Here is a 25,428-nt window from a genome sequence, read left to right as displayed (position 1 = left end):
AATGGGCTCTGCTTCTCTTCTTGGCCACAAGAGGGCAGCCTATCCTTTGTGTGCATCACTGCCTGCTTGAAGCACTTTGAACCTTGGGGTCCTTTAAAGGGTGGGTAATGGGACAGACAGGATGCCTGGGGAACAGAGGTGAATGCTAATGAGCACATAATATGCTATTGAGGTGAAGCCAGTAGAAGTAGTCAAAAATCCTCCCCTTAAAGGTTATCAGGCTACAGGGAATCTCAGATAATGCTGGAGGCTCAAGAACGATTGGTCCAACTGTTGACCCACCTCAGGATGGTTGGCCCATGGGGATAAAGATGCCATCTGAGGAGCTGGCAGCCACTCCTTTGCAGGCTCACTGCCCACTGTGCAAGGCGGACTGGAATAGTCTTTCCCCTTCTAGAACTGGCCAGAGGCCAAGAACCCTCTCTCTCCTATGGATCAGGACTGCCTACGGAAATGCTTCCATCTCCCGATCTCTGGAAACGGAGGCTTTAGCACAGAGGATCTAGGGGATGGGGGGTGGTGGGTGTTGCTCTCAGGGGAAAAGGAGGCGTGGCCTATTTTCTCCTTCCTGGGAACACCCCTTCCCTGCAATAAGTGCAAGCCCTCACCCCCTGGCTCCAGAATGTCCATTGAAGAAGCCTCCCTTTCCGTGACAGACTCACACAGTTCTTGATGCAAATGTTTTTATTTTGCCACTTAAACCACGGTTTCCTCACGCTAGCCTGACAGGCAGGGGTGTGGGCAGGTGGCTGGACCATGGGTTACAGTAGTAGCAGGAGGGTTAGAGCAGGAGTGGTGAGATGCTCAGTCTCCGTGCCCATCGCTGGACTCCCAGGGGGATATCATGCAGCCCGAGTATACTGTCGGGTGGGAAGAGCTGAGGCAGGAATGGGTCCCACATGGTGTAGAGCTCAGGGGACACCTCCAGTCCTGTTCTGAACGGAGCAGGCCAGTGGTAGTGGCCTTCCATTTACCACTGTGGGGCTGTCTGCCTCCAGTCTGTCTTCCTTCTTCACTTCCTGGGCCCTTTGGCAAAAGTCCCTATGATTCCTGGGGAAGTTACTGCCGTTCCCAGCCCCTTCCCTGGATCAGTGTCTGATCTGATGGAGGTAGCTTGTGGGGCCTGGCTTCTTCCAGTTCCGGCGGATCCTGGCACTTGTCCTCCTGGAGTTCAGATACTGATCGCCAGAGGCCATCTCTGTGGCACCACTCTGTGGGTCGGCCAGTGGAGCACGGGGCTCGGGGATTCTGCAGGGAACAAGTGTGTGATAGGCCCAAATCAATAGGAAGAACAGAATGCAGGCTAAAGAGATTTTGGTCAGGATGAACTAAACACACCGTTTGGGGCAAAATGAGACCGGGGCTCTGGACTCGTCTGCCCCCCTGACTGCTAAAGACTAGGCAAAGCTTTCAGATTTCTTTTCTGTAAAGAGAGCTGGACTAGATCGGGGTGTGTGACAACTCAGCCTTTCTCCAGCTTCATGCTGTACTTGTGGCAGCCATCATTAGCCAGCCGTGATATGAGACTGGAGGAACCAAGAATCCTCCTTAGCAAGATGTTTTAAATTGGGATTGCAAGTCAGCTAAAGTTCATATGAGCAAGAGGCTGATTTGCTCCCCCTGGACCTGATGACTCGGAAGACCTATCCAGGGCTAATATTCTGACTCTGGGGCCTGAGAGGGCAGCGGGAAGAATGGAGGGCAGAGTGTAACCCACAGTGATTGGCTAGGCTGTGTGGCTCCGCTCAACCCTGTGGGGCTCACTGTTCCTAGGCTGTCAGTGACCTAGGCAAAGAGGGGGATGACTAGGGGAAGTTGGAAGTTCCTCAACAATTTTGTTAAAAATTGTTGGCACCCTCAGTGCCTCTACTGAACCTTCCTACGCTATATTCTCTGTAATTCCACAGGCAAGATCTTAACCAGGTTTACTCTTGATTTGTTACCTCTTCTGCAACAGGGAAACACGTTTTTTTCCTCCCAAACAGTAGTCCCTCCCACTTGGCTGAGAATCACTGCAAAATGAGGTGGCACTGATAGGACCCAGGCATTCCCTTCTGTGGAAGTTCACAAGATCCTACAGGACTCCAACAGTAACAGCAATCGTAGGCACTGTGTACCTCCCCCCGCCCCCCCCCCCCCCCATGGCAGATACTTTACGGTGAGGCCAAGTCAGTAGCTCCAGGTCATACAGCCAGAAAATGGTGGAAGGAGCATCAGTAGTGCCCCCCTTCCCTCAGGCCTCCAGTTCCAGGAACCCACCTGAGCCGGCTGCAGTGGTGCAGTGAGTGGCCCAGGGGTTTTGGCCGGGGGGGCCTCTTCCTACGCAGCCTCCTCAAGGCCTCTGCCACACGGTGGTCTCCCGCACACTCCCAGATGATCTGTGCCCGCTCTTCGGCCAGCTGGTCCCCACTGCGCTGAAACAGGCCCTGGATCTGCAACAGCTCGGCGTCCTGGAAGATGTTGGCTGTGGCCTGCTTGCGGCCCCGGGCCTCAGCCGGGGCCTGCCAGGGGGGCGGCTCGCTCACCACAGAGGCGGGCGTTCCCATCCTGGGTGCCCTGGGGAAGGAAAGCACGGAGAGGCATCAGCTCAGCAGGCCCTTCCCAAACCTGGGGTCCTGACGGATACAAGGGCTTCTGGTGTTTCTGTTCTCCAGGAGCCAACGTGCAGTAAGTCTTGACTTAAAATCACTCCAATTGCCAGGGCACCTGGGGGAAATTATATGCATAAGGATAGCCAGACTTTATTATAAAGTGCTTATGAGTGCGACACATGTACTACCTCCCTGAAGAGGCCCGGCAACCAGTGAAGGAAGACTTGTTTATCCCCACCGTGCAGATGAAGTACAGCTCAGTTGAAACGATCCTTCCACAGACACGAAGCCTTGGTTAAGTGCAGAGCCAGGAGTAGCACCCAGGTCTGTGGTTCTAAAGCCCAGGCAGACCCCAGGACATCCAGGTCGTAAGGACGACGCAGCAGCAGCCACGGAAATGTGTCGAGCATTTCACATGTATTGGGCACCGCTGTAAGAGTCGTAGTCACGTAACGTCATTGAAATGTGAGCACGACAGCCATATGCGGTAGGGGCTGTGCCCTCGTTTCACAAATGAAGAAACTGAAGGACAGATCCAGATACTGCTGATGCCAAGGCCCAGGCTCTTAGCACAGAAGTGAGAAAGGGGTATGACGTTGGGCTACCCAGGCTGGAATCCCACTTCTAGCCACCTCCGCCACTTATTGGCTCAGCTGCTTCCTGTGTAAACTTCTCAAACTATACCAATTTCGGCCTGAGTTGCAGTGAGGACTGAGTGAAGGCAGCGTTAAGAACAGTGTTCAGTGTTCTACTATTCTGCTTTTCCATCTGTAAAATTGAGAACAGTCATCCCACCTAATTTCAAGACCCTCAGAGACAAACCAAGTCCGTACAGTTTAACAAACACAGTATGAAACAGACCAGTCAGATCTAACTGTAGTCCAAAAGGCCATGGAGAGGAACGTAGGGACGAAGACACAGCTACAGGGTTAGAATATACAACCATGGGCAGAGGCTGAAATCTTAGAAGTTTAATTAAGAGAAAGACTTATGTCCAAGTCCTCCCCCACCTTGCCGAAAATGAAAATTAAATGGTCTTCCTCAGTTCGAGAGAGTTCCACCTTGAATAATAAAGGCATAAGAGGCTCACTCACCCTATCCTTGTCTAGTACAGCCTGAAAAAGTTAGGAGATTGGAAGGCAGACTAGAGACAAGGAAGACCAAGGACTCTGGCACAACACAGAACTGGGCTTGAATCCCAGCCCTGCCACCTTCTTAGCTATGACCCTAGGCAAGTTACCCAACCTCTCTGAGCCTCTTTGCTCAGCTGTAAAATGGGGCTCATAACCGCTTCCCAGGATTGTTGTAAGGATTGAATGAGTCTAGTGTGGTATCCGGTACCCGATAAGAGCCAAATAAACGAAATGCCCACCCGCTGCCCTTTTGACACTAGCTTAAAAGGGGGCGGGGGCAGCAAAAATTAAAGCATTTAAACACAAAACGTCCATGCTCACCGTGACAAACCCACACAGAATGGAAATCATAAAAAACGCATTCCCAGCTTCCAGTGCTCAGCCTGCTTGCAGAGTGGCCCTGGCTCGCACCTGCCTTTACTCTCCTGAGAGTTTGAACTATCTCTCCATCCCGTTTAGACTCCTCAAATGTAACTGGCCCTCCCTTTCCCTGGCTTTCCCTCCTCACCTCAACAGCCACCCTCCTCATTCCAGTAATTTCCACACTCCCCCTGTCCCAGTGTCTAGGCCTATTAGAACCTCACTCTCTTCAAAAGATTTAATAACTAAAACCTGTAGAAGATTTTCAGGTAAATTAACTTCATAAAAATTGTGCTTTTTATCTGGAAATGGGAATTTTAAAATCTACCTCTTCTTGGGCACTATTATGGAATCCAGTTAACAACCTTGTATGTGTGGTAATTAAATCCCCTGAGCTGGATAATAAAAATACACTGTGACCAGAAAACAGTCACCAAGTAACACTGTCAGGCTGATAAAGGAAAAAAGCTAACTATGGGGCATTTACTCTGCACCAGGCAACGTGGCAATATGCATGATATCATCTGATCCTCAAAAGCATTCTAGGAGTGGACGCTGTTACCCTCACCCCAGCGCACAGTGGGGCAAAGGAAGGCAAGATACAGATGAAATGCCGGTGGCTCAGCCAAGGTCAGGACCCGGTGTAAGGGGACTGCAACTGTGTATGAAAACCACAGCTGCCTTCACAGCCAAGCAGCTCAGAGCGTATTTCTTCCCATCGCTCCTGTGGGGGTGTCTCACTGTTTTTACCTGATTCACAAAGGAGGAAACCTCCAGTGGGAAAGGAAGAACAATGAACACATGCACACGAGGCAGGGGCGGGGTGGTAGAATTTATTTTCATCTTTTTGTTAACGTCAGAACTGTTTACTGTTTGACCAGCTGTTCTAGCCTTAACCTGACGCACTCTGAAGAGGAAGATCCCCAGCTCCCACAAAAGAAATCTGGAACTGCTACCCAGCCCAGTGCACAGAGTACTGGCTCATGAGTCAGAGGACTACGTCCGGGCCCTAGTTCTGCCACTCAGCAGCCAAGGGGCCTCAGGCACTTCACGTCACCTCCATGGGCCTTGGTTTCCCTCTACATCTGTAAGAAGAACTCGGTTGCCCTCTCAGAGGGCGTGTGCAGAGTCCATGATTCTGGGGAGACTAGGTCCGTACAGAAGCAGCAGTTGGATTTGTTTATCTGTCAAGGCCTAGAGGCAACATGTGTGGACAGGTCTGGCTAATATCAGGTGCCAGGAAATTCCCCAACCAATAGTTCCCCTTTTCTGCCCTCCTCAATCTTCCATGGAGACAACACACTGTTTTGCTGCTGTGGGATGTGGGGTTAGGGCGTGGGAGAAGGCAGAGAGATCACTGCTGTAAAGCACTCCAGTGACCCAGGCTGGCTGTGGCCTAGCCCGGGGCAGACTCCTCCTCTGGTCTGGGTGGTGGGACAAGGGGTGATCCTGCTTCTCTCAGACTCAGGCCCTCTCACCCTCCCTTCAGGGAAAATGGCAACAGGATGAAGCAGCAGCGGCCTCAGGGATGGCTTGGAGCCTGACTTCCCAGATGGCCCCGGCCACCTCTGCCAGGCTGCAAGGGCCTACAAGGCCCTGCCTCCAGCCTCTAGCCTCCAAGTTACACACACCAACAAACCATCTGGGTGAGTCTGGGCCAGTTTCCACCGTACCCTCCATGCACCGTGGGGTGGGGAGCCTTGGCACCCCCAGATTTTGAGATCCTCTCTCTTGGCTCTGCCTCCCACCCTGGGATTCAGCCAGCAGTGAGACTGGGAATAAAAATCCATGTATTTCACATAGGATTAGATGTAAACTTGGGGAAAACTGAGTCAGAACACTTTTATTATCAAAAGAAACTTTTTAAAAAGATTTTATTTTTACTTATACACTTAACTGACTGAGCCACCCAGGCGCCCCTACTTTTACTATTTTTTAAAGATTTTATTTTATTTTTTTAAAGGAATCCTAACCTCTCTCTTTTTTTAAGTTTATTTTTATTTATTTTGAGAGAGAGAAAGAGAGCATGAGAGAGGGAGGGGCAGACAGAGAGGGAGAGAGAGAGAATCCCAAGAAGGCTCCACACCGTCAGTGCAGAGCCCGACATGGGGCTTGATCCCAGGAACCGTGACATCGTGACCTGAGCTGAAATCAAGAGCTCGACACTTAACCAAATAAGCCACCCAGGCACCCCAAAGATTTTATGTTTAAGTAATCTCTACACCCAATGTGGGGCTCGAACTTTCAACCCTGAGATCAAGAGTGGCTTGCTCTACTGAGCCAGCCAGCCTCCCCAGAAAAAACATTTCCTATCTTATTCAATGTGTGATTCCCCCCCCTCCCCCAATTTCTTAGATAAGACCTGAATCCAGGAAAGTCAGTGTATGCTTGAACAATGGTACTTTTCTACACTGGAAAATGACACCACAGGGCTATTAAAAGATTACAAATGGATCTTTCATTCCAGAGTTGACATGAAAGAATATAAACATGGGTCTGTAAGCAAATGAGTAAAAACTCATTTGCAAACTGCAATTTGACACAAGCTAGCTTAAAAAATGAACCCCCAAAGTAAATACCAAATGTTGAAAATGACAAAGTTCAACTTGCTTTGAAATAGGCAATAAATGAACTATAGAGCTTTAACAAAGGCATATATTTAAAAAGTGACTCACCACGCAATGAATTTGCAACATATGTAGTGCGCAATTGAGCATCTTTTGTGGTATATGAAGCTCAGTTCAGACAGCTATTCTGACTGGTCTCAGGGAGGCACAGGTATCCACAAGAGGCAGAGCACACTTTGTGTGAGCCGGGGGGCAGCTGCTTCCACACTCAGCTCACCTCCTTCAGATAACTCTGGTGATGGTAATAATCTGTAATCGGAGGCAAAGGGCCTCTTGGAAGAAGAACTGGAGGCTCTGGCCCAAGGCCCAAATCAACACTTGTGGCCCTGGACTGCTTCCCTGACCCTGGACAGCTGCCAAAATCTGTGGCTCTTCCAGTGGGAGGTCCAGTCCACATGGCAGTGTGAGCCCCCGCCCTTTAGGGCCTAGCCCCGGCCAGGAGCGCCTGAGAGAACTGCACACGTTGGTCTCCAAACCTAACGTGGACGTGGAAAAGGAAACGGGGACCTACCCCCAGACCAGTTCTCAGATATGACCAGAAGAGAAACTCTAGATCTAGCAGTAACTCTTTTCAATGGTTCAAGAACCCTGAATTCTGGCTGTGCCACTGATAACCGAGTGACGTTGGCAAGCCCGTTTCCCCTGCCTCATTTTGCTCATCATTAAAATAGTGAGAGGAGTGAGAACAAATAACCCTCAAGGGAATAAGGGAGATAAAAGTACGTGAAAGCGTCCATCTCGGTACATTATACCATGAATGAGTGATGTTAAGGGAAAGGCTGTTTAACAACCAGACAGTATAGAACCATTTTCATTTTTCATGAAACTCCCTCAAAAGGGGACTACACTCTTGGGGAAAGAGGGTAAAGGGAGATGGATTCATCTGTGGACTTTTAAGTCACGGCTGCCATTGAGGCAGCTTGCTTTGTGTCAAGCACAGAACATCATTTTCAAATAGGTAATCTCTTTAATCCTCACTCCTACGAGGGGCACTCTGGTTATACCCATTTTACAGATGAGAAACCTGAGCTCAGAAAGGTTAAGTAACTTGCCCAAAGTCAAACAGGAGGTAACTGATGATATACCCAGGTAGTATATGATCCCAGCGCCCAGGCTCTCAAACACTCTTATTTTTGTTCCTGCCAGATGGCTGACGAGGTCTTCGGGGGAAGGAATGACCCAGGAGGCTCTGAAACCTCTCGAGCCTGCTATCTGCTTCTGCGGGTTTCGGAAGGCGCAGGGATTGAAAGTCAGATCTCCCAAGGCAGCCTCGGCGCCCTCAGCACTCCGCGGCCCCGCGGGGAGTCGGAGCGATTACTCACCACGCTGAAGGGCAGCGTCGACAGACCTCAAATCGGGATGGGGCAAGCTAAGATGTGCCCACCCCAAACCCTTCACGGCCTTTCGAAAGGGCGGGCGTAGCTCTGCGCTTCCTGCTGTGAAGGTGCTCACAAGGACCGGGCGGCGTTCGCCCACAGGACGAGAGCTTGGGAGGGGATATCCTGGCCCAGATCGCTGGGCGAAACCCCCGGCACAGATCGGCCCCCGGGGCTCAGACGTGGCCGCTTCGCACAACGCCGTGCCCTAAAGTGGCCCTGCGGGTTCGGGTCCCAGCGGCACCCGGGCTCTGACGGCCGGCCCGCCCGCTCCTACCGCAGCGCGAGCCGGGCCGCCGACCTACGTACCTGGCTGCCCAAGGCGGGCCACCTAGGTCACAGCCGCGACTCCCGGGAGAAAACGCTCCCCAGCCGGGGAAGAGCCAATCCTCGGCCAAGCCCTGGTGAGAGCTCCGGAGAGAGCCTTCCAAAATCGAACGCGGAGACTCTGTGGGCCAATCATCAGCAACAGAGCAGCGAGGGGCGTGTTCAGGCTCCGCCTCCTTCCCTTCGCCGGCCCGAAACCCGAGTGCGAAGATTCCCCGGGTCCAATCAGCAGCGGAGTGGCGGCGAGGGGCGTGTCCGCCGGGGCCCCTTCCCTCCTCCCTTGGCCGCCCTAGCGCGGCGCCCGGAGGCTCCCCCTTCATTGACGTCAGTCTCCTGGGAGAGCGCGGTTTTGCTGGCGCGGGAGCGGGCGGGGCCGCATTCCAGCCTCCGGGTGCGGCGGCTGCGAGCCCAGCCGGGTACACGTGACGGGTGCCCCCTCTCCTGGGCCCGAGGCCAGCTCTCAAGGCGCCGCGCTACTTGCCGCGTGTGGCCCTCTGCAAATAGACCTACAGTTCCTTAAATTCACTTCCCAGACAGACCACTTGCCTTCTGGCTCCTGCTTTGAGGGAAAGGAAGGGATAGTCAGACCTTGAGCTTCAAAGCTGGAATGTCGTGGGTTCGAGTATTACAGCAGCTGTGTCACCTTGGGCCAGTTACCTAAATGACAGTATTAATTCATTGGGCAATGGTCAGTCCATTAGGGACCCACCCTGCCCAAGTTCCTTAACAGGCAGTGCATAGGAGAGCCCTATAAGCCCCTGCCCTGGGGGAATTTACAGCCCAGTAAGGGAGGCAGATATTAAAAAGCTTAAAACATTTTAGCAGTGATTACAATTGTAATAAACATTATAGCTAGAAAAGAGTCAAATGGAGGAATCTCAGCTCCTTGTAGGAGGTCCTGGGAGATAGAAGCAGCAACATCTAAGCTAACATGTGAAGGAGGAGTTGAAGTTGGTCAGATGAAAAAGAGTGGGTCTGGGAAGAGTGTTTAAGGAAGAGAGTATGGCATGTGCTAAGTCTAGGAGGTAGCTGGACTCCTGGAGTAAGGCTAGCAAGGGAGAGATTGGTGAGGAAGCAGGAGGCAGAGGGGGGCCGTGAAAAAGTTTCCATTTGATTCTGTGCGGGGAATACCATTACATATATTTGTTTAATAGGCATTTTATTTTATTTTTAAGTTTATTTTTGAGAGAGAGAGAGAGAGCACACAACTGCACACAAGTCGGGGAGGGGCAGAGTGGGGAGAGACAGAGAATCTGTCTGAGCGGAGCCAATTCGGGCTCCAACCGGGAGATCAGGACATGAGCATGAGCAAAGTCAGACGCTTAACAGACTGAGCCACCCAGGTGCCCCTTAATAGATATTTTATAGCACTCACCATGTGCTAGTAATGCCAGTCAGCACTTTACAAATGTTAGCTCGTTTCATCCTCCTGACAAATTTGTGTTTTTAGAAGGTCACTTCGGCCATAGGTTGGAACTTGGATTAGAGGGGGCGGGTGTGGATGCAGAGTGCCCAGTAGGTTCTCGATGAATGCTTGTTTACTTGTTTGGAAGATGAGGAGTTGTTTGCTCACTGGTTCAAAAATGGTCAGGAAGGTGCCTGGCAATAGGCAGCTAGGTCTCCCTGACTTCTTCTGAAGACCTGGGGAAATGGCAAAAAGAACAAAGAAATCAGCAATGTTCGTCTCCAATAGAAGGCACTGATTGCTGCAACGCCTTTCAGCCAACTGCTTGGCTAAAGAGAGGACTGTGTGGGCTCCTAAACAGGATGGCTGGGCTTCTGAACCAGGGACTGCCTGTACCCTGTATCCTGATGCCAGGAGCTCAGATGAGCCTACCAGGATAGGAACTGGGAACTTGTGGCTTCTGGGTCAGATGTGACTAAGGCTGGGTGGAGAATATCTGGTCTCTCCAAACACTTTTGCAGGCATGTGACCGTATGCTTACCACACAATGGAACCATTTCTGTTGTTACAGCTTTATGATTCAGTGTTTCTGATGAGAAGATAGGGCACTAACATCATGCCAGAGTGCAGGGTCTGGGATCCACACCCCGACAGAGCCCTGTTTAGAAGAGAAGGTCAGCTCTGAGGAGTAGAGTCCTGGTGTAATTCAGGCCAAGACTCGGTTTTACGAGGTATCAGATTAAGGTGAGGTGAGTGAGGAATACTCCTTGGGTGCAATATTTAAGGGGGCACTAAATAATCCAGATAAATATTTTAATGTAGTATTTTTAAAAAGCAAAATGTAAAACATCCACGGTGAACAAAACATCAGCACTTAAAATAAAGACAGACCGTTGTTTGTTTTATGACCTGGCGTCGTTTTGCAACAGGAATAGTCATTTCCAATCAGCCCACAGTTCCATGCAGGTCACTATTACGTTCCCTGCCAGTTAGCTTTAGGAGGGTTGAAAATAGCGTGTGAACAGATTGGGCAACACAAGGCTTTATGTGTGGTCCTGTTTTTTGATGGTAGGGCTTTCATCAGCTTTTTCCATTTGACTCAAAACATGGAAGGATATTTCGGTACGTGCATATAGGAGTGCATATGTTTCCTTTTGCTCCGGGCGCCGGTATGGCTCAGCAAGGTGCTAGTTTCTAGGGGAGTAGAGTCTAGGAAAGGGGTTCCAGCTGTTCAGCCTTAAGCAAATACCTAACCTCTCCACTTTTCTATTTTCTCATCTATAGAGTGGGAATAATCATACCCATCTCTCTGTGTTGCTGTGACGATGAAGTGAGGTGTCACAGCACTCAATATAAACCTTGCTACAGACACTAAACCAGCATTTGACTCCTTCCCTCTCTGTCCTGCAGGAGTTGTTCAAGCAACTCTTACCAATGCTTCCCCACTGGGGTTGAGATTTGCTCCAGTGGGTTTGTTGCTCTCTGTCCTGTTCTGGGGAGAGCAGAGAGAACGTTCACCTTCAGCTGACAAGCAGTAGTGTGACTCTTGAGTCAGCTCCGTTTTTCCTTTCCCTTTTTTTTAAGATTTTTTTTTTTCAATTGTAGAGGGGGGTGGAGAGTGTGAACGGGAAAGAGGGGCAGAGGGAGGGGGAGAGAGAAAGAATGCCAAGAATGCCATGCTTAGCCCAGTGCAGAGCCAGGGGCTCGATCCCACGACCCTGAGATACGACCTGAGCCGAAATCAAGAGTCAGACACTCAACCCTCTGGGCCACCCGGGCACCCCGACTCTGTTTTTCTTGATAAATGATCCTGGTACTTCTAAACTTTTTTAAAAAGCACCCTTCTTCTTAGGACATTATACAAGGCAACTTACTACAGCCCTCTTCTCTGAACTTAACCAAAACCAGCAAAGTCCTACAGGCAAATAGTACAATATAGAAGCAGTAAAAAACAAAACACAGCGAACGAAAAACCCACACCTAATCTAACCAATGTAGATTATAATTAAAGGTCAGTTTTATATTAGTCTGCTCGGATTGCCATAACAACATACCACAGGCTGGGGGGGGGGGGGGGTTTAACAACAGAAATTTGCTTTCTCACAGTTGTGTGGACGGCAAGTCAAGGTGCCAGGCCATTCAGTTTCTGATCAGAGCTCTCTTCCCGGGTTGCAGACAACAGCCTGCTCACCGTTTTCTCATATGGTGAGGAGAGAGAGCTCTCTGGTGTCTCTTCGTATAAGGGCACTAATCCTGTCAGATCAGGGCTCCACTCCTCATTTAACCTTAATTACTTCCTTACTCTAAACACACTTATATCGGAGGCTGGAGCTTCAACATGTGAATTTTGGGGGGGCACAATTCAGTCCACAGCAAGTATGGACTCACAGTTTTTTGTTTGTATTTTTTTAATATTTATTTTTGAGAGAGAGAGAGAGCAGAGAGAGGCAGAGAGGAAGACACAGAATCTGAAGCAGGCTCCAGGCTCTGAGCTGTCAGCACACAGCCCGATGCAGGGCTCAAACTCACAAACCTGAGTACATGACCTCAGCCGAAGTCAGACACTTAACCGACTGAGCCACCCAGGCGCCCCTGAACTCACGGTTTTTAACAGATAAGTAGGTATAGAAATAAGTGAGTCGTAAATGTATGCATATGTTTAAATGTGTATGCGCACATGTGTACATGTGTATGTACACACACGAACACGCACAAACACACACATTCCCCAGCTGGGTCTGCCGAGAGGGCCTAGAAGCAATGATGCCGCAGTAGGAATAAGCACATTTACAGCCCACATACTGAGTTCCCAGTACCATGCTCCACAAAAGGAACCACGGTTCCTTGGAGAAATGAATCAACCACTGGGGTTGAGAAATTTCAAGATGATTCTAGAACATCTTGTGCTGGAAAGTAAGGAAGTACTCAGAGAATGATGGAGACATCAAAAGGACTAGGAGTCAGTTGATGAGGGCTCCCATCAGCAAATGCAGAGCATCAAAACAAAGCACGACAGTAACAGATTATAACCCAATGAGTGAGGTAATACCTAAGTCCATAGCAATATATAAATGAATAAATGAGTACACGGAGGAGACGAAATAGGCCTCCCTTATAGTAGAATGCCAACCAATAAGTGTAGAGGCAATGAGGCAGCCAGAAAATCCTTAATGGTTCTTACAACAGCCCTGTGGCCAATCATAAAAATAAGGATTGCGGTAGTTTTGCATGTTTTCTTTCTGTTGTATATACGTGGTGGTTTGGTACATAGTAACCTGTTTCTTCTTCTCTCTCTTCACATTTTCATTTCATTTGTAAGTTTTGTAAGTGATCGGAAGTTAACGTTACCAGTTTAGTCTTTAGTTCACAGTACATTCTCAGGGACTCTGGCAAACTCAGAAGTATTGAATACAGACTGTTGGGACTGTGTATCTCCCTATTTTGGAGAGGGGATGTGAGAACTTCCAAGAAAGAGAGCTGTATCTCATTCGGTGGAAATAAGGAGTGGTTTCATTGTAGTATGGAAGTCCGAATGTGTGTAAAAGTTTGCGTACAGAAGATGCGTCTCCAAAGAGGTAGACTGTGCCAGTTATCTCTGGGATAACGGAGCAAAGGCCTGCAAATATTTCTTTTTCCAGCTGGCACAATGCTCAGCTTTGTCAGTAGAGGGAGCTGGCAAGACACCGTAGGAGGAAGAGTTTCTCTCCTTGGTTCTGGTGTGTCCTGTCCCTGAGCTCCTGCAGCCTTCGAGGCTTCTCCAGGGCCGGCTCCTGGAGTGCACGTGATTTTTCAGGCACCAGGTCCTGCCGTGTGGGCTCCCGCAGTGTGGGCTCCCTCAATGTGTGCGCCTCGTTCAGTGCCTGCAACACACAGTGGCTAGTAGCTTCCCTGAGCCACCTGAGTGGCTTTGCAATAACTTTTGAGGTCGCTCCCTGTGAATGATTGCTCCCAGCACCCCACATTGCTAATTTCTGGCAAGTTCTACAAGTGCGGCACCTCAGTGAGACTTCTTTGCCAGCCACTGAGCCACAGCTACTACGTCCTTTCTAAGCAGATCTGAATCTTGGCCTTGGTGGGAGGGAGGGGGAAGAAACCTCTTCTTAAGGGTCCATCTCAGCTCTAGGGGTAGGGGCTCTTCCTTATATCATTTTTTCCTGTGTTCTCTAGAGTTATCTTTAACTTCTTGTGAGCCAATGCCTCAGCACTCCATTATAGTAAATAATTCCTTGTATTGAGGTTTCCCTATTCAAATGACGTGTGGTTTCCGTCTCATGATTGGACTTCGGCTGATCCAGTGGACAATGGCGAGACTGGTAGGTTGGCGAGGATAAAGAACCTCAAGTGGAAAAAAAAAAACCAAAAAAACCCTCAAGTGACAGCAGGCTTCTGTCTTACAATCTAGTGATGCACTGGGAACCAGTGAGCTGGGTGTCCAAGTTCGTTCAGAAAACAATATCGAAAATAAAACTAACACATGTGAGCGCTAAGCTCTTTACATCTCATGGAATCCACACAACAGCCCAGTGAAATCACACTGTTAATCTCATTAAACCCGTGAAGAAGCTGAGGTTGAGAGATTTGCAGGATGTCAACGTGCCCTCCAGGTACCTCTACTCTTAACAAATCACCCCAACACTGAGGGGTATAAAATGACTATTTTATTATGCTCATGGATTCTGTGGGTCAGGATGTTTTGAAATGTACTCAAGCTCGGGGCTCCTGGGTGGCTCAGTCGGTTAACTCTTCGTCAACTCTCGGTTGACTCTTGATTTTGGCTCAGGTCATGATCTCGCGGTTCATGAACTGGAGCCCCGCGTCAGGCTCTGTGTTGACAGTGTGGAGCCTGCTTGGGATTCTCTCTCTCTTCCCCTCTCTCTGCCCCTTACCTGCTCTCACCTTCTCTCTCAAAATAAATAAGTAAACTTAAAAAAAAAATGTACTCGGGATTTTGGTTTTGTTTAGGAATAGTGAGGCCAACAGATCAGGAGATGGCTGCCAGTGAAAAGACAGTTTGTTACTCACAGTTCCCCAGAGGAAGGGACAGGCCATGCCATGTGGGGCCACATGGCGAAGCACCAGGGTCATTCAGGAGGCAGAAGGAGCAAGAGAAAAGCATGGACATGAACTCTTACTGTAGTTTTTATGGGAAGAAATGGTTGCAGCAAAGTAAGCAGGCTAGGCAGGTTTAGGATAGTTTGAATAATTCCAGCAGGCACGGGGCTTAGGGACTGTCTCCAATTGTCTGATACCTTCCCCTGGGATGATTAGGGCAGAGGGATGTTGCCTCCTGGAGTGTAAGAACCAAAATAGAGGAGGTGGTTTGGAGTATGGGCTCAGGATTGGTTGGTTTGCATGTCAGAGGCATGCTCAGCATCACATGATCTGCTATCTTTAGGAATTAGCAAAATCTGGGAGGGAGAGTCCCTCCCTGGCTCTGCAAGGTCCCGAGATGTCAAAACATCATAACACACAGAAAATAAAAAGCACGAATGATACACAGGAATTCAGAGAGTGCACGGAGGAAGCGGCTTGTCTCTACTCTACAATGTCAGGACATCCGCTGGAAGTCTTGAATGCTGACGTTGCCTTGACAGCCGGGGGTTGGAATCATTTGAAAGCTCATTTCTCATGTCTGGTGCCCAGGCTGGGGGAACTTGAAGGCCAGAACTTCTGACTGGAGTGCTTCAGTGGCTTGTCAATGTGACCTAGAACATGGGCTTCTTCCATGGCGGCTCAGGGCTACAAATATGAGTTCTCGTGAATCAGGCAGGAGAGGCTTTGTCTTTTGAACAGAACTTAAAAGTCATACAGTGTGGTTTCTGCCATCCTCTTAGTTATAACCGAGTCACAAGCTTACCCAGATTCAGGGGAAGAAGCATAGACCCAACCTCTTGATGGAAGAGGAATCAAAGAATTTGGAGCCATTTTGTTTTTAAACCTCCGCAGAGTAGAACTAGGAGTCAGACCCGAACAGTTAGGATCCGAACCCTCCTTGCTTCATTAAGGTGCCATCATAAGAAACAGAAATCTGTTTGTTATCTCAGGTAAAGAAGTGGGGAAGGAGGTTACTGTAAAGCAACAGTGAGCGCACAGAAATGAAGTCTCGCTGAACAACCTGGAGTAAGTCACAGGCAGCTGTTCTTCCTCATCATCTTTCGTCTCTGCAGAGCTGCCTGTGATGGTTACTTTTTTTTTAATGTTTATTTATTTATTATTTATCTTTGAGAGAGAGTGTGTGCCAGCTGGGCAGTGACAAAGAGAGAGGGAGACAGAGAATCTAAAGCAGGCTCTGCGCTATCAGCTCATGAGGCTTAACCTACAGAACCACCCAGGCACCCCGCTGTACTGGTTAATTCTATGTGTCAATTTGACTGGGCCACAGGGTACCCAGATATCTGGTCAAACATTATTCTGGGTGTGTCTGTGAGGGTGTTTTTGGATGATGTTTTTGGATGAGATTGACATCTGAATTGGTAGACTGAGTAAAGCAGATTGCCCTCTCTAACGTGGGTGGGCCTTGTCCAATCAGTTGAAGGCCGGAATAGAATAAAAAGGCTGACCCTCTCACAAGTAAGAAGGACTTTCTCCTGGGGCATTTGGCTGGCTCAGTGGGAAGACTGTGCAACTCTTGATCTCAGGATTGTGAGTTCGAGCCCCATGTTGGCTGTAGAAATTACTTAAATAAACGTAACACTTAAAAAAACAAAAGAACGGGGTGCCTGGGTGGCACAGTTGGTTAAGTGTCTGACTCTCAAGCTCAGCTCAGGTCATGATCTCACAGTTTGTGAGTTTGATCCCCGTGTTGGGCTCAACGCTGATGGCACAGAACCTGCTTGGGATTCTGTCTCTCCCTCTCTCTGCCCTTCCCCAGCTTGTGCTCTCTATCTCTCTCTCAAAATAAACTTAAAAACTTAAAAAAAAAAAAAAAAGAAAGACTTTCTCCTGCCTGTCTGAGCTGAGACATTGTTTGCTTGTTTTTCCCACCTTTGGACTCTAACTGAAACACTGACTCTTCCTATATCTTGAGCCTGCAGCCTTTAGACTAAACTACACCATGGCTCTCCTGAGTCTCCACATTGCCAACTGCAGATCTTGGAACTTATCAGCCTCCATAACTACACTAACCAATTTCTTATAATAAATCTGTATGTGTATGTATATCTATATCCATCCATCCATCCTGTTTCTGTAGACAACCCTAATACACTGCCCTTTTCTCTGCAGATCAGCTTCCTCTGCCAACTCAGAATTTCTGTTCCCCCTAAATTTACCTCATGCGCTGACTTTGGTTACTGCAGCACTAGCTCCATTTAGAAATGACCATTTGGCCAAATTCCAAAAGAAGGAATCTGATAGGTCCAGCTTGGGTCAGACGTGGAGGTGGGGAAGTAGAGGCAGAGCTTCATAGCAGAAATATACCATCTATATCTAGAGCCACCACTCCGACAGGGGCTGTGGGTACAGGCAGAAGACTGCCATGGGAGAGATAGGCAGGCCTCCTAAAGCATTTCGATGCCACTGAAGACTCTCGCTCTTCTCTTGATTCCTGAATGCCATGACATTAGCTATTTTGGCATCTTCCTGGTGGGTCAGGACAAGATCCCCTTGGTCTCTAATGGCTTCTAGTGGGTTTGATCTCTTTCAGCCACGGCAGCCGTGTCCCACTCTGCCTGTCTAGGTTATGGGGGGTAGGCTTTCTTGGCAGTAGAGCGAAAACCAGAGTTGGAGAAAATCTCCATGATGCTCCCCATCCGTAAGAAGCCCCAGTGGTAATGGGAGTTGGAGACCAAGGGGTAGTGGAGGAGAGACCACATTTGCTTTTGCTCTGTGGTTTCAGTGAATAATGTCTTATAAAGGGTCTTATGAGACTGGACCTAAGGGGCAAGTTCATGGTTAAAGTAGGTTCAGGGAATCTCAGACAGATGTAGTGTTTCCAGTGGTCTAAAAATCTAAATTTAGTTCCTACCTTAATCTTCCTGCCTCTCATTTTCCTCAACTGTCAAGTGGAAATAATGAATTACCTATCCCCCATGGCTGTTGCCAGGGCCAAGGAGGAGACGCAGGTGAAACACTCAGCACAAAGCGTCATCTGATGGCAACCCTGGGCTCTAACTCAGCCTTTGGGCCTCATTCCTCTGGCTTTAAAGCTCCAGCTGTGGGTGAGGTAGAGAGTTAAGGGGACAAATCACCCCTTCCTGGAGACCCTTACATGGTAAGCTAAGGTATGGAAACAGCATACACAGGCTCCCCAGGTGCAGATCTTGGGACCTGTGACAGCCACACCCACTCTCGTGGCCTCCTGCCTGGCCCCCTGCCTGCTGACCATTTTACAACAGGGATCGGTCTCTTTGTCGCCGTTCAGGGGCAGTCCTCTGATGTGTCCTCCAAGACCAAGGCTGAAGTCTGAGATATACGCACTGATTAAAAGCCCAGATTTAGTGGGGCGCCTGGGTGGCTCGGCCGGTTAAACCTCTGACTTCAGCTCAGGTTATGATCTCACGGTTCGTGGGTTCGAGATCCACATCAGGCTCTATCCTGACAGCTCAGAGCCTGGAGCTGCCTCAGATTCTGTGTCTCCCTCTCTCTCTCTGCCCCTCCCCCAACTCCCTCTCTTTCTCAAAAATAAATAGACATTTTTCAAAAATTTAAAAAAAAAAAACACCTGGACTTGGGGATCGCATATTTGAATTCCATTCTCCATTGGATGTGTGCCATTAGATAAGTCACATAAGCTCCCTGTGCCTCGGTTTCCTCATTTTTTTTTTAAATTTTTTTTTTTCAACGTTTTTTATTTATTTTTGGGACAGAGAGAGACAGAGCATGAACGGGGGAGGGGCAGAGAGAGAGGGAGACACAGAATCGGAAACAGGCTCCAGGCTCCGAGCCATCAGCCCGGAGCCTGACGCGGGGCTCGAACTCACGGACCGCGAGATCGTGACCTGGCTGAAGTCGGACGCTTAACCGACTGCGCCACCCAGGCGCCCCTCGGTTTCCTCATTTTAAAAGTGGAAGTGGTTTTAATGACCCTCCGTCACAGAGCTATTGTGAGAAGTGAGCGAGACAAGTGTGGACAGCACCTGGCATGGTGCCTGGCACATGGAAGGCACTTTTCAAATGTTGGTTCTTACTATTGAGCCACTGCCACTTTTATCCAAGGCTGACTGGCAGGGTGGTGGTGATTGATTCAATCCATCCCGGCTCCAGGTGTCCATCCTCATAGGTGAGGCCCTTCCTTTCCTCAGGAATGCGGTCTGCTGAGGTCTGCACATCCCCATGACGGGTCCCAGTAGGAGGTGATCTTCGGCACCTCATGGGTGGCGGATTCATGGCGAAGTCTCAGGGGCATCTACCTTGGTCACTCACGGTTACTTAGTCTTACGGACCCAGCCTTGCCAGCCAACGTTCTGGGCGGCTTCACGCAAAGATAAGCCGCAGAGGGTACTTGCGGCTCCTAGTCTGGTCCTGGCCAGCTTCTCCTGGAGCATGAGGGCTGAGCTTTGCCAGAGTCCAATGCCCTTATCACTTCCACGCCCCCGGGGCCCCTTGCTTCCATCTGCCCAAAGGTGCCCAGAATCCAGGCTGCCTCGCAGCTCCAGCAAAGGCCAGGTACTCTGTGGGGGCTGGGATAACAAATACAAGAGCCACCCAGATTCCTACCCAACTCCACCCAGAGGGGGCCCCATCCACCATTCCAGAGGCCCCTGTTCCTACAGCCTGGTGGGAGTTCCCTCGGGAACAGGCCTGGAGGTATGAGCCACTTGACTGACAGATGAGAGCTCACGTCCTGGGCTGGCATACAGGGCCCCTGCCCCAAGTAAACAGTGGATTGTGAGTCAGAAGACCTAAGTTCTAAATCTGGCATTCATGTCATCAATCAGCTGTGTGACCTGGGCCAGGTCACTTACCTTCCCCAGGCCTTAGTTACCCCTCCATAAAATGAGAAGCCTGGAGTAAATGATCTTTAAGGCCTCTTCCAACCCAGGTATACGACTGTAGCCTAATGCCAGGTATAGACGTGGTAAGTGTTCAGGAAATGTTTATTTAGTAATTTAACGATAAGATTCAAGGCAAGATTCTGCAGGTCCCAGCACCCATATACTTCCTCACTATGAGTTTTGCCTCTGCTGTTAGTTAATTTGTGTCAAGTGCCAGCTCAACAGGTATTAAACCAAGGTGAGTTGAGTCTATATATGCGGTACATTGCCGGTAGCCCAGAGACTGAAGACAGAACTGACTGAACATTAAGAGCTGGTCATGGGATCTCCGGGTGGCCACGCATTCCTTCTTGTTCTGGGCATACTGAAAGTCCTTTGCTTTGGGGCTTTGAGTATTCGGCCTCAGTACTTCCTGTTCCCCGAACAGCCTAGTCCCTGCTTTTGCTCACACCGTGCCCTCTGCCTACAGCACCTGTCAGGGTCTGGGATTTATCCCGCTTACAAGCCAATAAGCTAGCCTGCTGTTGTTTCAATGCTGGCAGAAGGCGTGGCTTCCTGAGTCGGACACAAAGAATTTGCCACTCCTGGCACAGGAAGCAGGGTGAGCATCATCAGTATGTCTCTTTCCCTTGTTCCCTAGTTTCACAGGGATGTTACACATGCGAGGGCTTTGTGTCACAGCTGCGGAGCGCTGAGCTTGGGAAACCCACCGCTGTCCCCTCCTACTGCCGCTACTTTTATCGTAAGCAATAAGCAAGCCTGCTGTCTTGGAGGAGATGTTCCCTTTTCCCTCAAAGTTGCCGGCTGCAGAACACAACACTGAGAAATGGTTGGCAAACGAATAGGCGGCCGTGGCTTTGCATCCTTTGCCGCTCAGGACCCGTGGTAGACTGCCTTGCCCAACAATGCCTAGCCCCCATCTCTGCTTGTCAAAATTTTATCCACCCTCTAAAGGCACTTCATTCTGAAAGCTTTCCCCAGCCTTCTCCCTTTTGTATTTCCTTGCATCTTCCTCCCTCTTTTCTGTCCACAGCTGTCCCTCCACTACCAGAAGAGTGCAAACACTGTGAGGGCATGAGTGGGTGCTCCTTATTCCTACACTCCACACCCAGATCGTTTGCATCCAGCAGGTGCTTAGACCATATTTGTTTTGGAGGAATCACGATCTGGTGTGCTTACGCTTTTGCAGAGTCTCCCGGACTGCCCCTTGGAATGTCTTCAGGATTCCAGAGGCTAAAAATATCTTCCCAAATCCACCACTGGCTTCCTTGTAAGGAGCTGGACTTAGCTGTGAGGCTGAAGGTTTGTGCCCACCAGGTGGCGCTCCACCCTTAAATCTCCAGATGCCTTTTTTAGAAGAGGAAGGACTCTTTTCTCTCACTCTAAATGTTTATTTGGTTAGGTCCCCTGCTCACAGAGATAGTTTGTGCGGCACAACTTCGTCATCAGCCCCGCACCCAGATTCGGCCGCCAGCTGCCCGTCCTCGCTCCAGCCCTTCTCAAGACTGGTACCCTGAGAACATTGAGAATGTCCCTCCAGGAGCTGCTGAGGGATGCTGAGAGGAAAGCCCCAGAATTGGCACCAGAAGACCTAGTTTTGAGTCTTCACATTGATACTCGCTAGTTCTGTTTCTCTGAGCAAGTTACATAACTTTTCTGGATCCCTGTAATAACAGCTGAGAATAAAATACGGGAAAGTATATATAAGCACTTTGAATATGGACCTGGAGCCAGCCACGCCTGGGCTGCTCCGTCAGCTCCTTGAACATGTTCGCCTCCCTTAACCCTCTGAATCCTGGGTTCCCCACCAGCAAATCAGAGTATACAGGAGCACCTGGCTGGCTCAGTTGGTATCGCATGTGACTCTTGATCTTGGGGTCAGTGAGCTCAAGCCCCACACTGGGCGTAGAGCTTACTTAAAAAAAAAAAAAAAAGTGCCTAGAGGGGTTCCTTGGTGGCTCAGTCGGTTAAGTGTCCGACTTTGGCTCAGGCCACCATCTCGTGATTCGTGATTCCAGCCCCGCGTCGGGCTCTGTGCTGAGAGCTCGGAGCCTGGAGCCTGCTTCAGATTCTGTGTCTCCCTCTCTCACTGCCCCTCCCCTGCTTGCACTCTGTCTGTCTCTCTCAAAAATAAATAAATGTTAAAATAAAATTAAAAAAAAAACTGTGCCTACAGTACAGTAGGCATTCAATTAACAATGATTGCATATATATTATGTATCCCTAGACCCTAAAATGGTGCCCAGTGTCTAACAGGCGTTTGGCGTCCATGGCTGAAAGGATTTCACAGATGAGGAAACTGAGGCACAAAGCAGTTAAGTACCCCCCCATCCCCCCACCCCTGGCCCAGCACGAGGGAGTGGTGGAGCAGTGATGCATAGCCAGGCAGTCTGCCTCCAGGGTTTGCACCTAAGCCTCTATACTATGTCATCTCACACAGATACGATGTTTACTTCCCCTTTTATTCACTTAAGATGTGCATTCGGAGCTTTCTCAAGTCCCTGGAGGCAGGGCTGTGTTGGCAGGGAGGGGCATTAGCCCCTGAGAAGCCACATAAACTTTCTCCCACCAAGAGTGACAGTCTGCTGGGAGACAGACCAGCTCACCAAGCCAGGGGGCCAGTGGACACGTCCCATGACCAGGAGATGAGGGACTAGTTCTGGAGGTAGGGTCAGCTGGGGGACTAAAGTGTGCGTTGTCCCCAAGGTAAGAGGGCCCTCTCAGTTTCTTTGCGGTTCCCACAACTGAAGAGATGTGGAGGGGATCACGTTAGACCAATGAGGAGGAAACCTCACACGGGAGTCTTAAGATCAGCAGCCACGCTAATCACTTAGGTGGCGGTCCCATGCCCAAGACAGACAACTTTATATGAGGACAGGAATAAAGAGAGGGCATCAAGTTTCTGGGTCTTATTACCATTCTGGCCGGAGTACTAACTTCCAGCCAGATGGCAGGCTTTCTCCTCCCTGTAGAGTTGCCACGGGGGACCGGATTGCAGCCTGAGCAATCCACATAGAAGTGTCCCAATAAGGCCATACTTCTCAAAAAGCCCCTGAAATGAGAATAAAGGAAGAAAAGAGAAAGTACTCACCAGGTTTGCACTGGTTCAGAGTCCAGATGAAAAGACTCGAAGCCCCCTGTTAAGGGCACCAAATGATGGGTTTTGGGGGTGATGATGGGGGTCTGTAGCCTATGGCCAAGAAAGAGTTATTTTGTTTAAAAATTTTTTTAATGTTTATTATTTTTGAGAGAGAGAGAGAGAGAGAATGAGCAAGGGAGGGGCAGAGAGAAAGAGAGACACAGAATCTGAAGCAGGCTCCAGGCTCTGAGCTGTCAGCACAGGGCCCAACATGGAGCCCAAACTCACAAATCCTGATATCACGACCTGAGCCCCAGTCGGATGCTTAGCCAACCCAGCCACCCAGGCGCCCCAAGAAAGAATTCTTGAAGACATCTTTGGTGCAAAAAGGTGATTTCATTAAAGCACAGGGACAAGGGGCGCCTGGGTGGCTCAGTCGGTTGGGCAGCCAACTTCGGCTCAGGTCACGATCTCGCTGTCCGTGAGTTCGAGCCCCGCGTCGGGCTCTGTGCTGACCGCGCAGAGCCTGGAGCCTGTTTCGGATTCTGTGTCTCCCTCTCTCTCTGACCCTCCCCTGTTCATGCTCTCTCTCTGTCTCAAAAATAAATAAACGTTAAAAAAAAAAAAAAAAGGACAGGGACATGACTTGTGGGCAGGAAGAGCTGCACTGGGGTTGTGATGGGTAACTGATTACACACTCTCAGGTTGGGAGGGGGGCAGGGACAGCGTAAATCTCTAAGGAATTTTGGAAGCAGGATTTCCAGGACCTTGAGGGGCTAGCTGTTGTTAGGGAAACACCATTTATTACTGTTTAGTAAAACCTCAGTCATGACAGCCTTCAGACGTATATCAGGGGGTCATAATCATAATACTATGATTGCCAGCACATACCTTGGCAGAGTTGAGATAAAGGAAGTTTCCAAAGGAATTTTTATATGTTAAAGAAGACTTACAGGATCCTGGAGGTTGGGGTAATGTTAGGCCAAGATTGCCTTTTGCCCCTAGCAAAGTGTCACCATCAAGGCAGCTGAGCTCCTACAGGAGGGTCACTCTGCCTGTTTCAAGGACTTACCAATGGGCTGTCGACAGTAAGGGAACTTTTCATTTGCCTTTGTTTCCCACATCACTTAAGTGGGAAGCACTTCAACCCCCTTACATCTTGATGAGGGTGATATTAGGGCTCCAGGAAACAGACTCTACAGGTCTGGAGATAAGGCTACGGATAAGATTAGCTTTTTCTTGCAGTTTACTAAGTTTTCCGTAAACTGAAGGAGACTCCTGTCCTGCGTGACCGTGACCTCTGTCCGTCAGCCATTTGCTCTCTTTCCTTTCCCCTGTTCTTGGGCAGCCGAGGAATACCACGCACATCCCACCTGGCGGGGGTTGGGGGCTGCTGTTAGCCTGTACTTTGCCCTCAGCTTGCCCCACACTCCCTCATCGCTACCACTCAGTCATCCACTCTGCTGACATTTACTGAGCCTCCTACATGCCAGGCAAAGGCAGATAGAGGTGACAGCCAACAGTTGCAACGTACCAGACTCAAAGTACTGGAGAACTAATGGATGCACCAAGTGAGGGCCTGACGAGCGGGGAATCAACAGTGTGGGAGGCTGGACCAAAGGGAGGAGCATCTAAACCGGGCGTCGAAGGATAAGTAGCAGTTTGCCAGCCAAGTGCGGGCCTGGGGATGAAGGGCATTCTGAGCTTATTCGGGTGAACTTAAGAGGTTTGGTGGGGTTGGCATCCTGGGTGGGAGCGTGGGTAAGGGAAGAAAGTGGAAAACAAGGAAAGTGAAAGTCAGTTGGAGCCGTTTTGTGAAATCTGCCCCCCCCAGAAGAGATAGAACTCTATCCCGTGGTCAGTGGAGGAAGCAGGGCAACAACGGGACTGTGCTTTAGAAAGATGTCACACAGTGCACAAAGGTTGGATGGGTTGGAGAGAGAAGAGAGACCAGCTGCGATTACCAGCTTCTTGTCTTAGCCCCTCTAGCCCTCATTTCTCCTCCTCGGTAAAACCAGGAAAATAATCGTGTGTATCTCTGAGGCTGTCTTGACGCTTAAATGGGCGTACAGGTAAAGGACGGTGTGAAGCATCATCAGCTTCCACCACCGGCCGTTTTGCCTAGCAGTTAAGCACACGGGCCTTGCTGTGTCTTACCCCAGGGTCCGTGTCCCGGCCATGTTGGGTAGCACACTTTTAATCTGGGCAACCCTGGACGGCAAGGAGGTTTGGAAAAAGTCGGATGGACCGACAGGACTTGGTTTTGTGGTGTGTGGGAGGGGCAGTGGGGCCTCTGGCGGGTGCCGGTCCCTTTCTCTGATGTCTGAGAGCCCAGGAGAAGTCCGAGGTGGACCCTGGTAGCATATTCCAGACGTCCACGTGAGAACGGATGTCAGCTCAACACCAGCACTGCTCTCCTCCAGCGCCAGGAAAAGACCAGGGGGCCCGGGTGGGCGCTAGGGCAAGAGAAAGTAGAAAGAAAGGGGCCCAGCGAGAGGCTGAGAGAACGCTCCAGAAGACAGCTTTCCCCTCCGAAGCTGGACCGGAGCAGGGGAAGCCGGGCGGGCAGGGCGGCCCCAGATGTGCCAAACTTGG

The 25,428-nt window shown here is 49.8% G+C and overlaps 1 protein-coding gene and 2 long non-coding RNA genes across 4 annotated transcripts; 1 reads left to right on the top strand and 2 right to left on the bottom strand.

Annotated features, from left to right (window-relative positions):
- Nucleotides 1-666: 666 nt before the first annotated feature.
- On the bottom strand, nt 667-8,550 carry AVPI1 (arginine vasopressin induced 1). 2 transcript variants are annotated; one of them, XM_060641836.3, is made up of 3 exons: nt 8,397-8,550; nt 2,260-2,556; nt 667-1,248 (listed from the first exon to the last, which is right to left on the bottom strand). In XM_060641836.3, the coding sequence occupies exons 2-3, from the start codon at nt 2,544-2,546 to the stop codon at nt 1,089-1,091; spliced, it is 447 nt and encodes a 148-aa protein (XP_060497819.1). In that variant the 5' UTR covers nt 2,547-2,556; nt 8,397-8,550; the 3' UTR covers nt 667-1,088. The 2 variants fall into 2 exon arrangements, with proteins under 2 accessions (XP_060497819.1, XP_060497820.1); XM_060641837.3 differs by lacking the exon at nt 8,397-8,550 and adding an exon at nt 8,034-8,390.
- An 11,152-nt stretch (nt 8,551-19,702) lies between these two features.
- LOC144613184 (uncharacterized) lies at nt 19,703-21,417 on the top strand. Its single transcript, XR_014135343.1, has 3 exons — nt 19,703-20,355; nt 20,944-21,056; nt 21,157-21,417. It is a non-coding gene; the product is annotated as an uncharacterized LOC144613184 (long non-coding RNA).
- A 345-nt stretch (nt 21,418-21,762) lies between these two features.
- On the bottom strand, nt 21,763-25,100 carry LOC144613185 (uncharacterized). Its single transcript, XR_013550545.1, has 3 exons — nt 24,991-25,100; nt 22,846-22,944; nt 21,763-21,875 (listed from the first exon to the last, which is right to left on the bottom strand). It is a non-coding gene; the product is annotated as an uncharacterized LOC144613185 (long non-coding RNA).
- Between the last annotated feature and the right edge of the window lie 328 nt (nt 25,101-25,428).

Source organism: Panthera onca, chromosome D2, assembly GCF_046562875.1.
Source record: "Panthera onca isolate mPanOnc1 chromosome D2, mPanOnc1 haplotype 2, whole genome shotgun sequence".
In the NCBI taxonomy this organism is placed as follows: domain Eukaryota; kingdom Metazoa; phylum Chordata; class Mammalia; order Carnivora; family Felidae; genus Panthera; species Panthera onca.
The sequence above is the reverse complement of the archived record's forward strand: the minus strand, read 5'-3'. Positions and strand labels throughout refer to the sequence as shown.

Coding starts and splice junctions, on each gene's coding strand:
- AVPI1 (XM_060641836.3), bottom strand. CDS start 2,546: ATGGGAACGCCCGCCTCTGTGGTGAGCGAGCCGCCCCCCTGGCAGGCC. Junction 1,249..2,259: donor CACCACTGCAGCCGGCTCAG/GTGGGTTCCTGG, acceptor TGTTCCCTGCAG/AATCCCCGAGCCCCGTGCTC.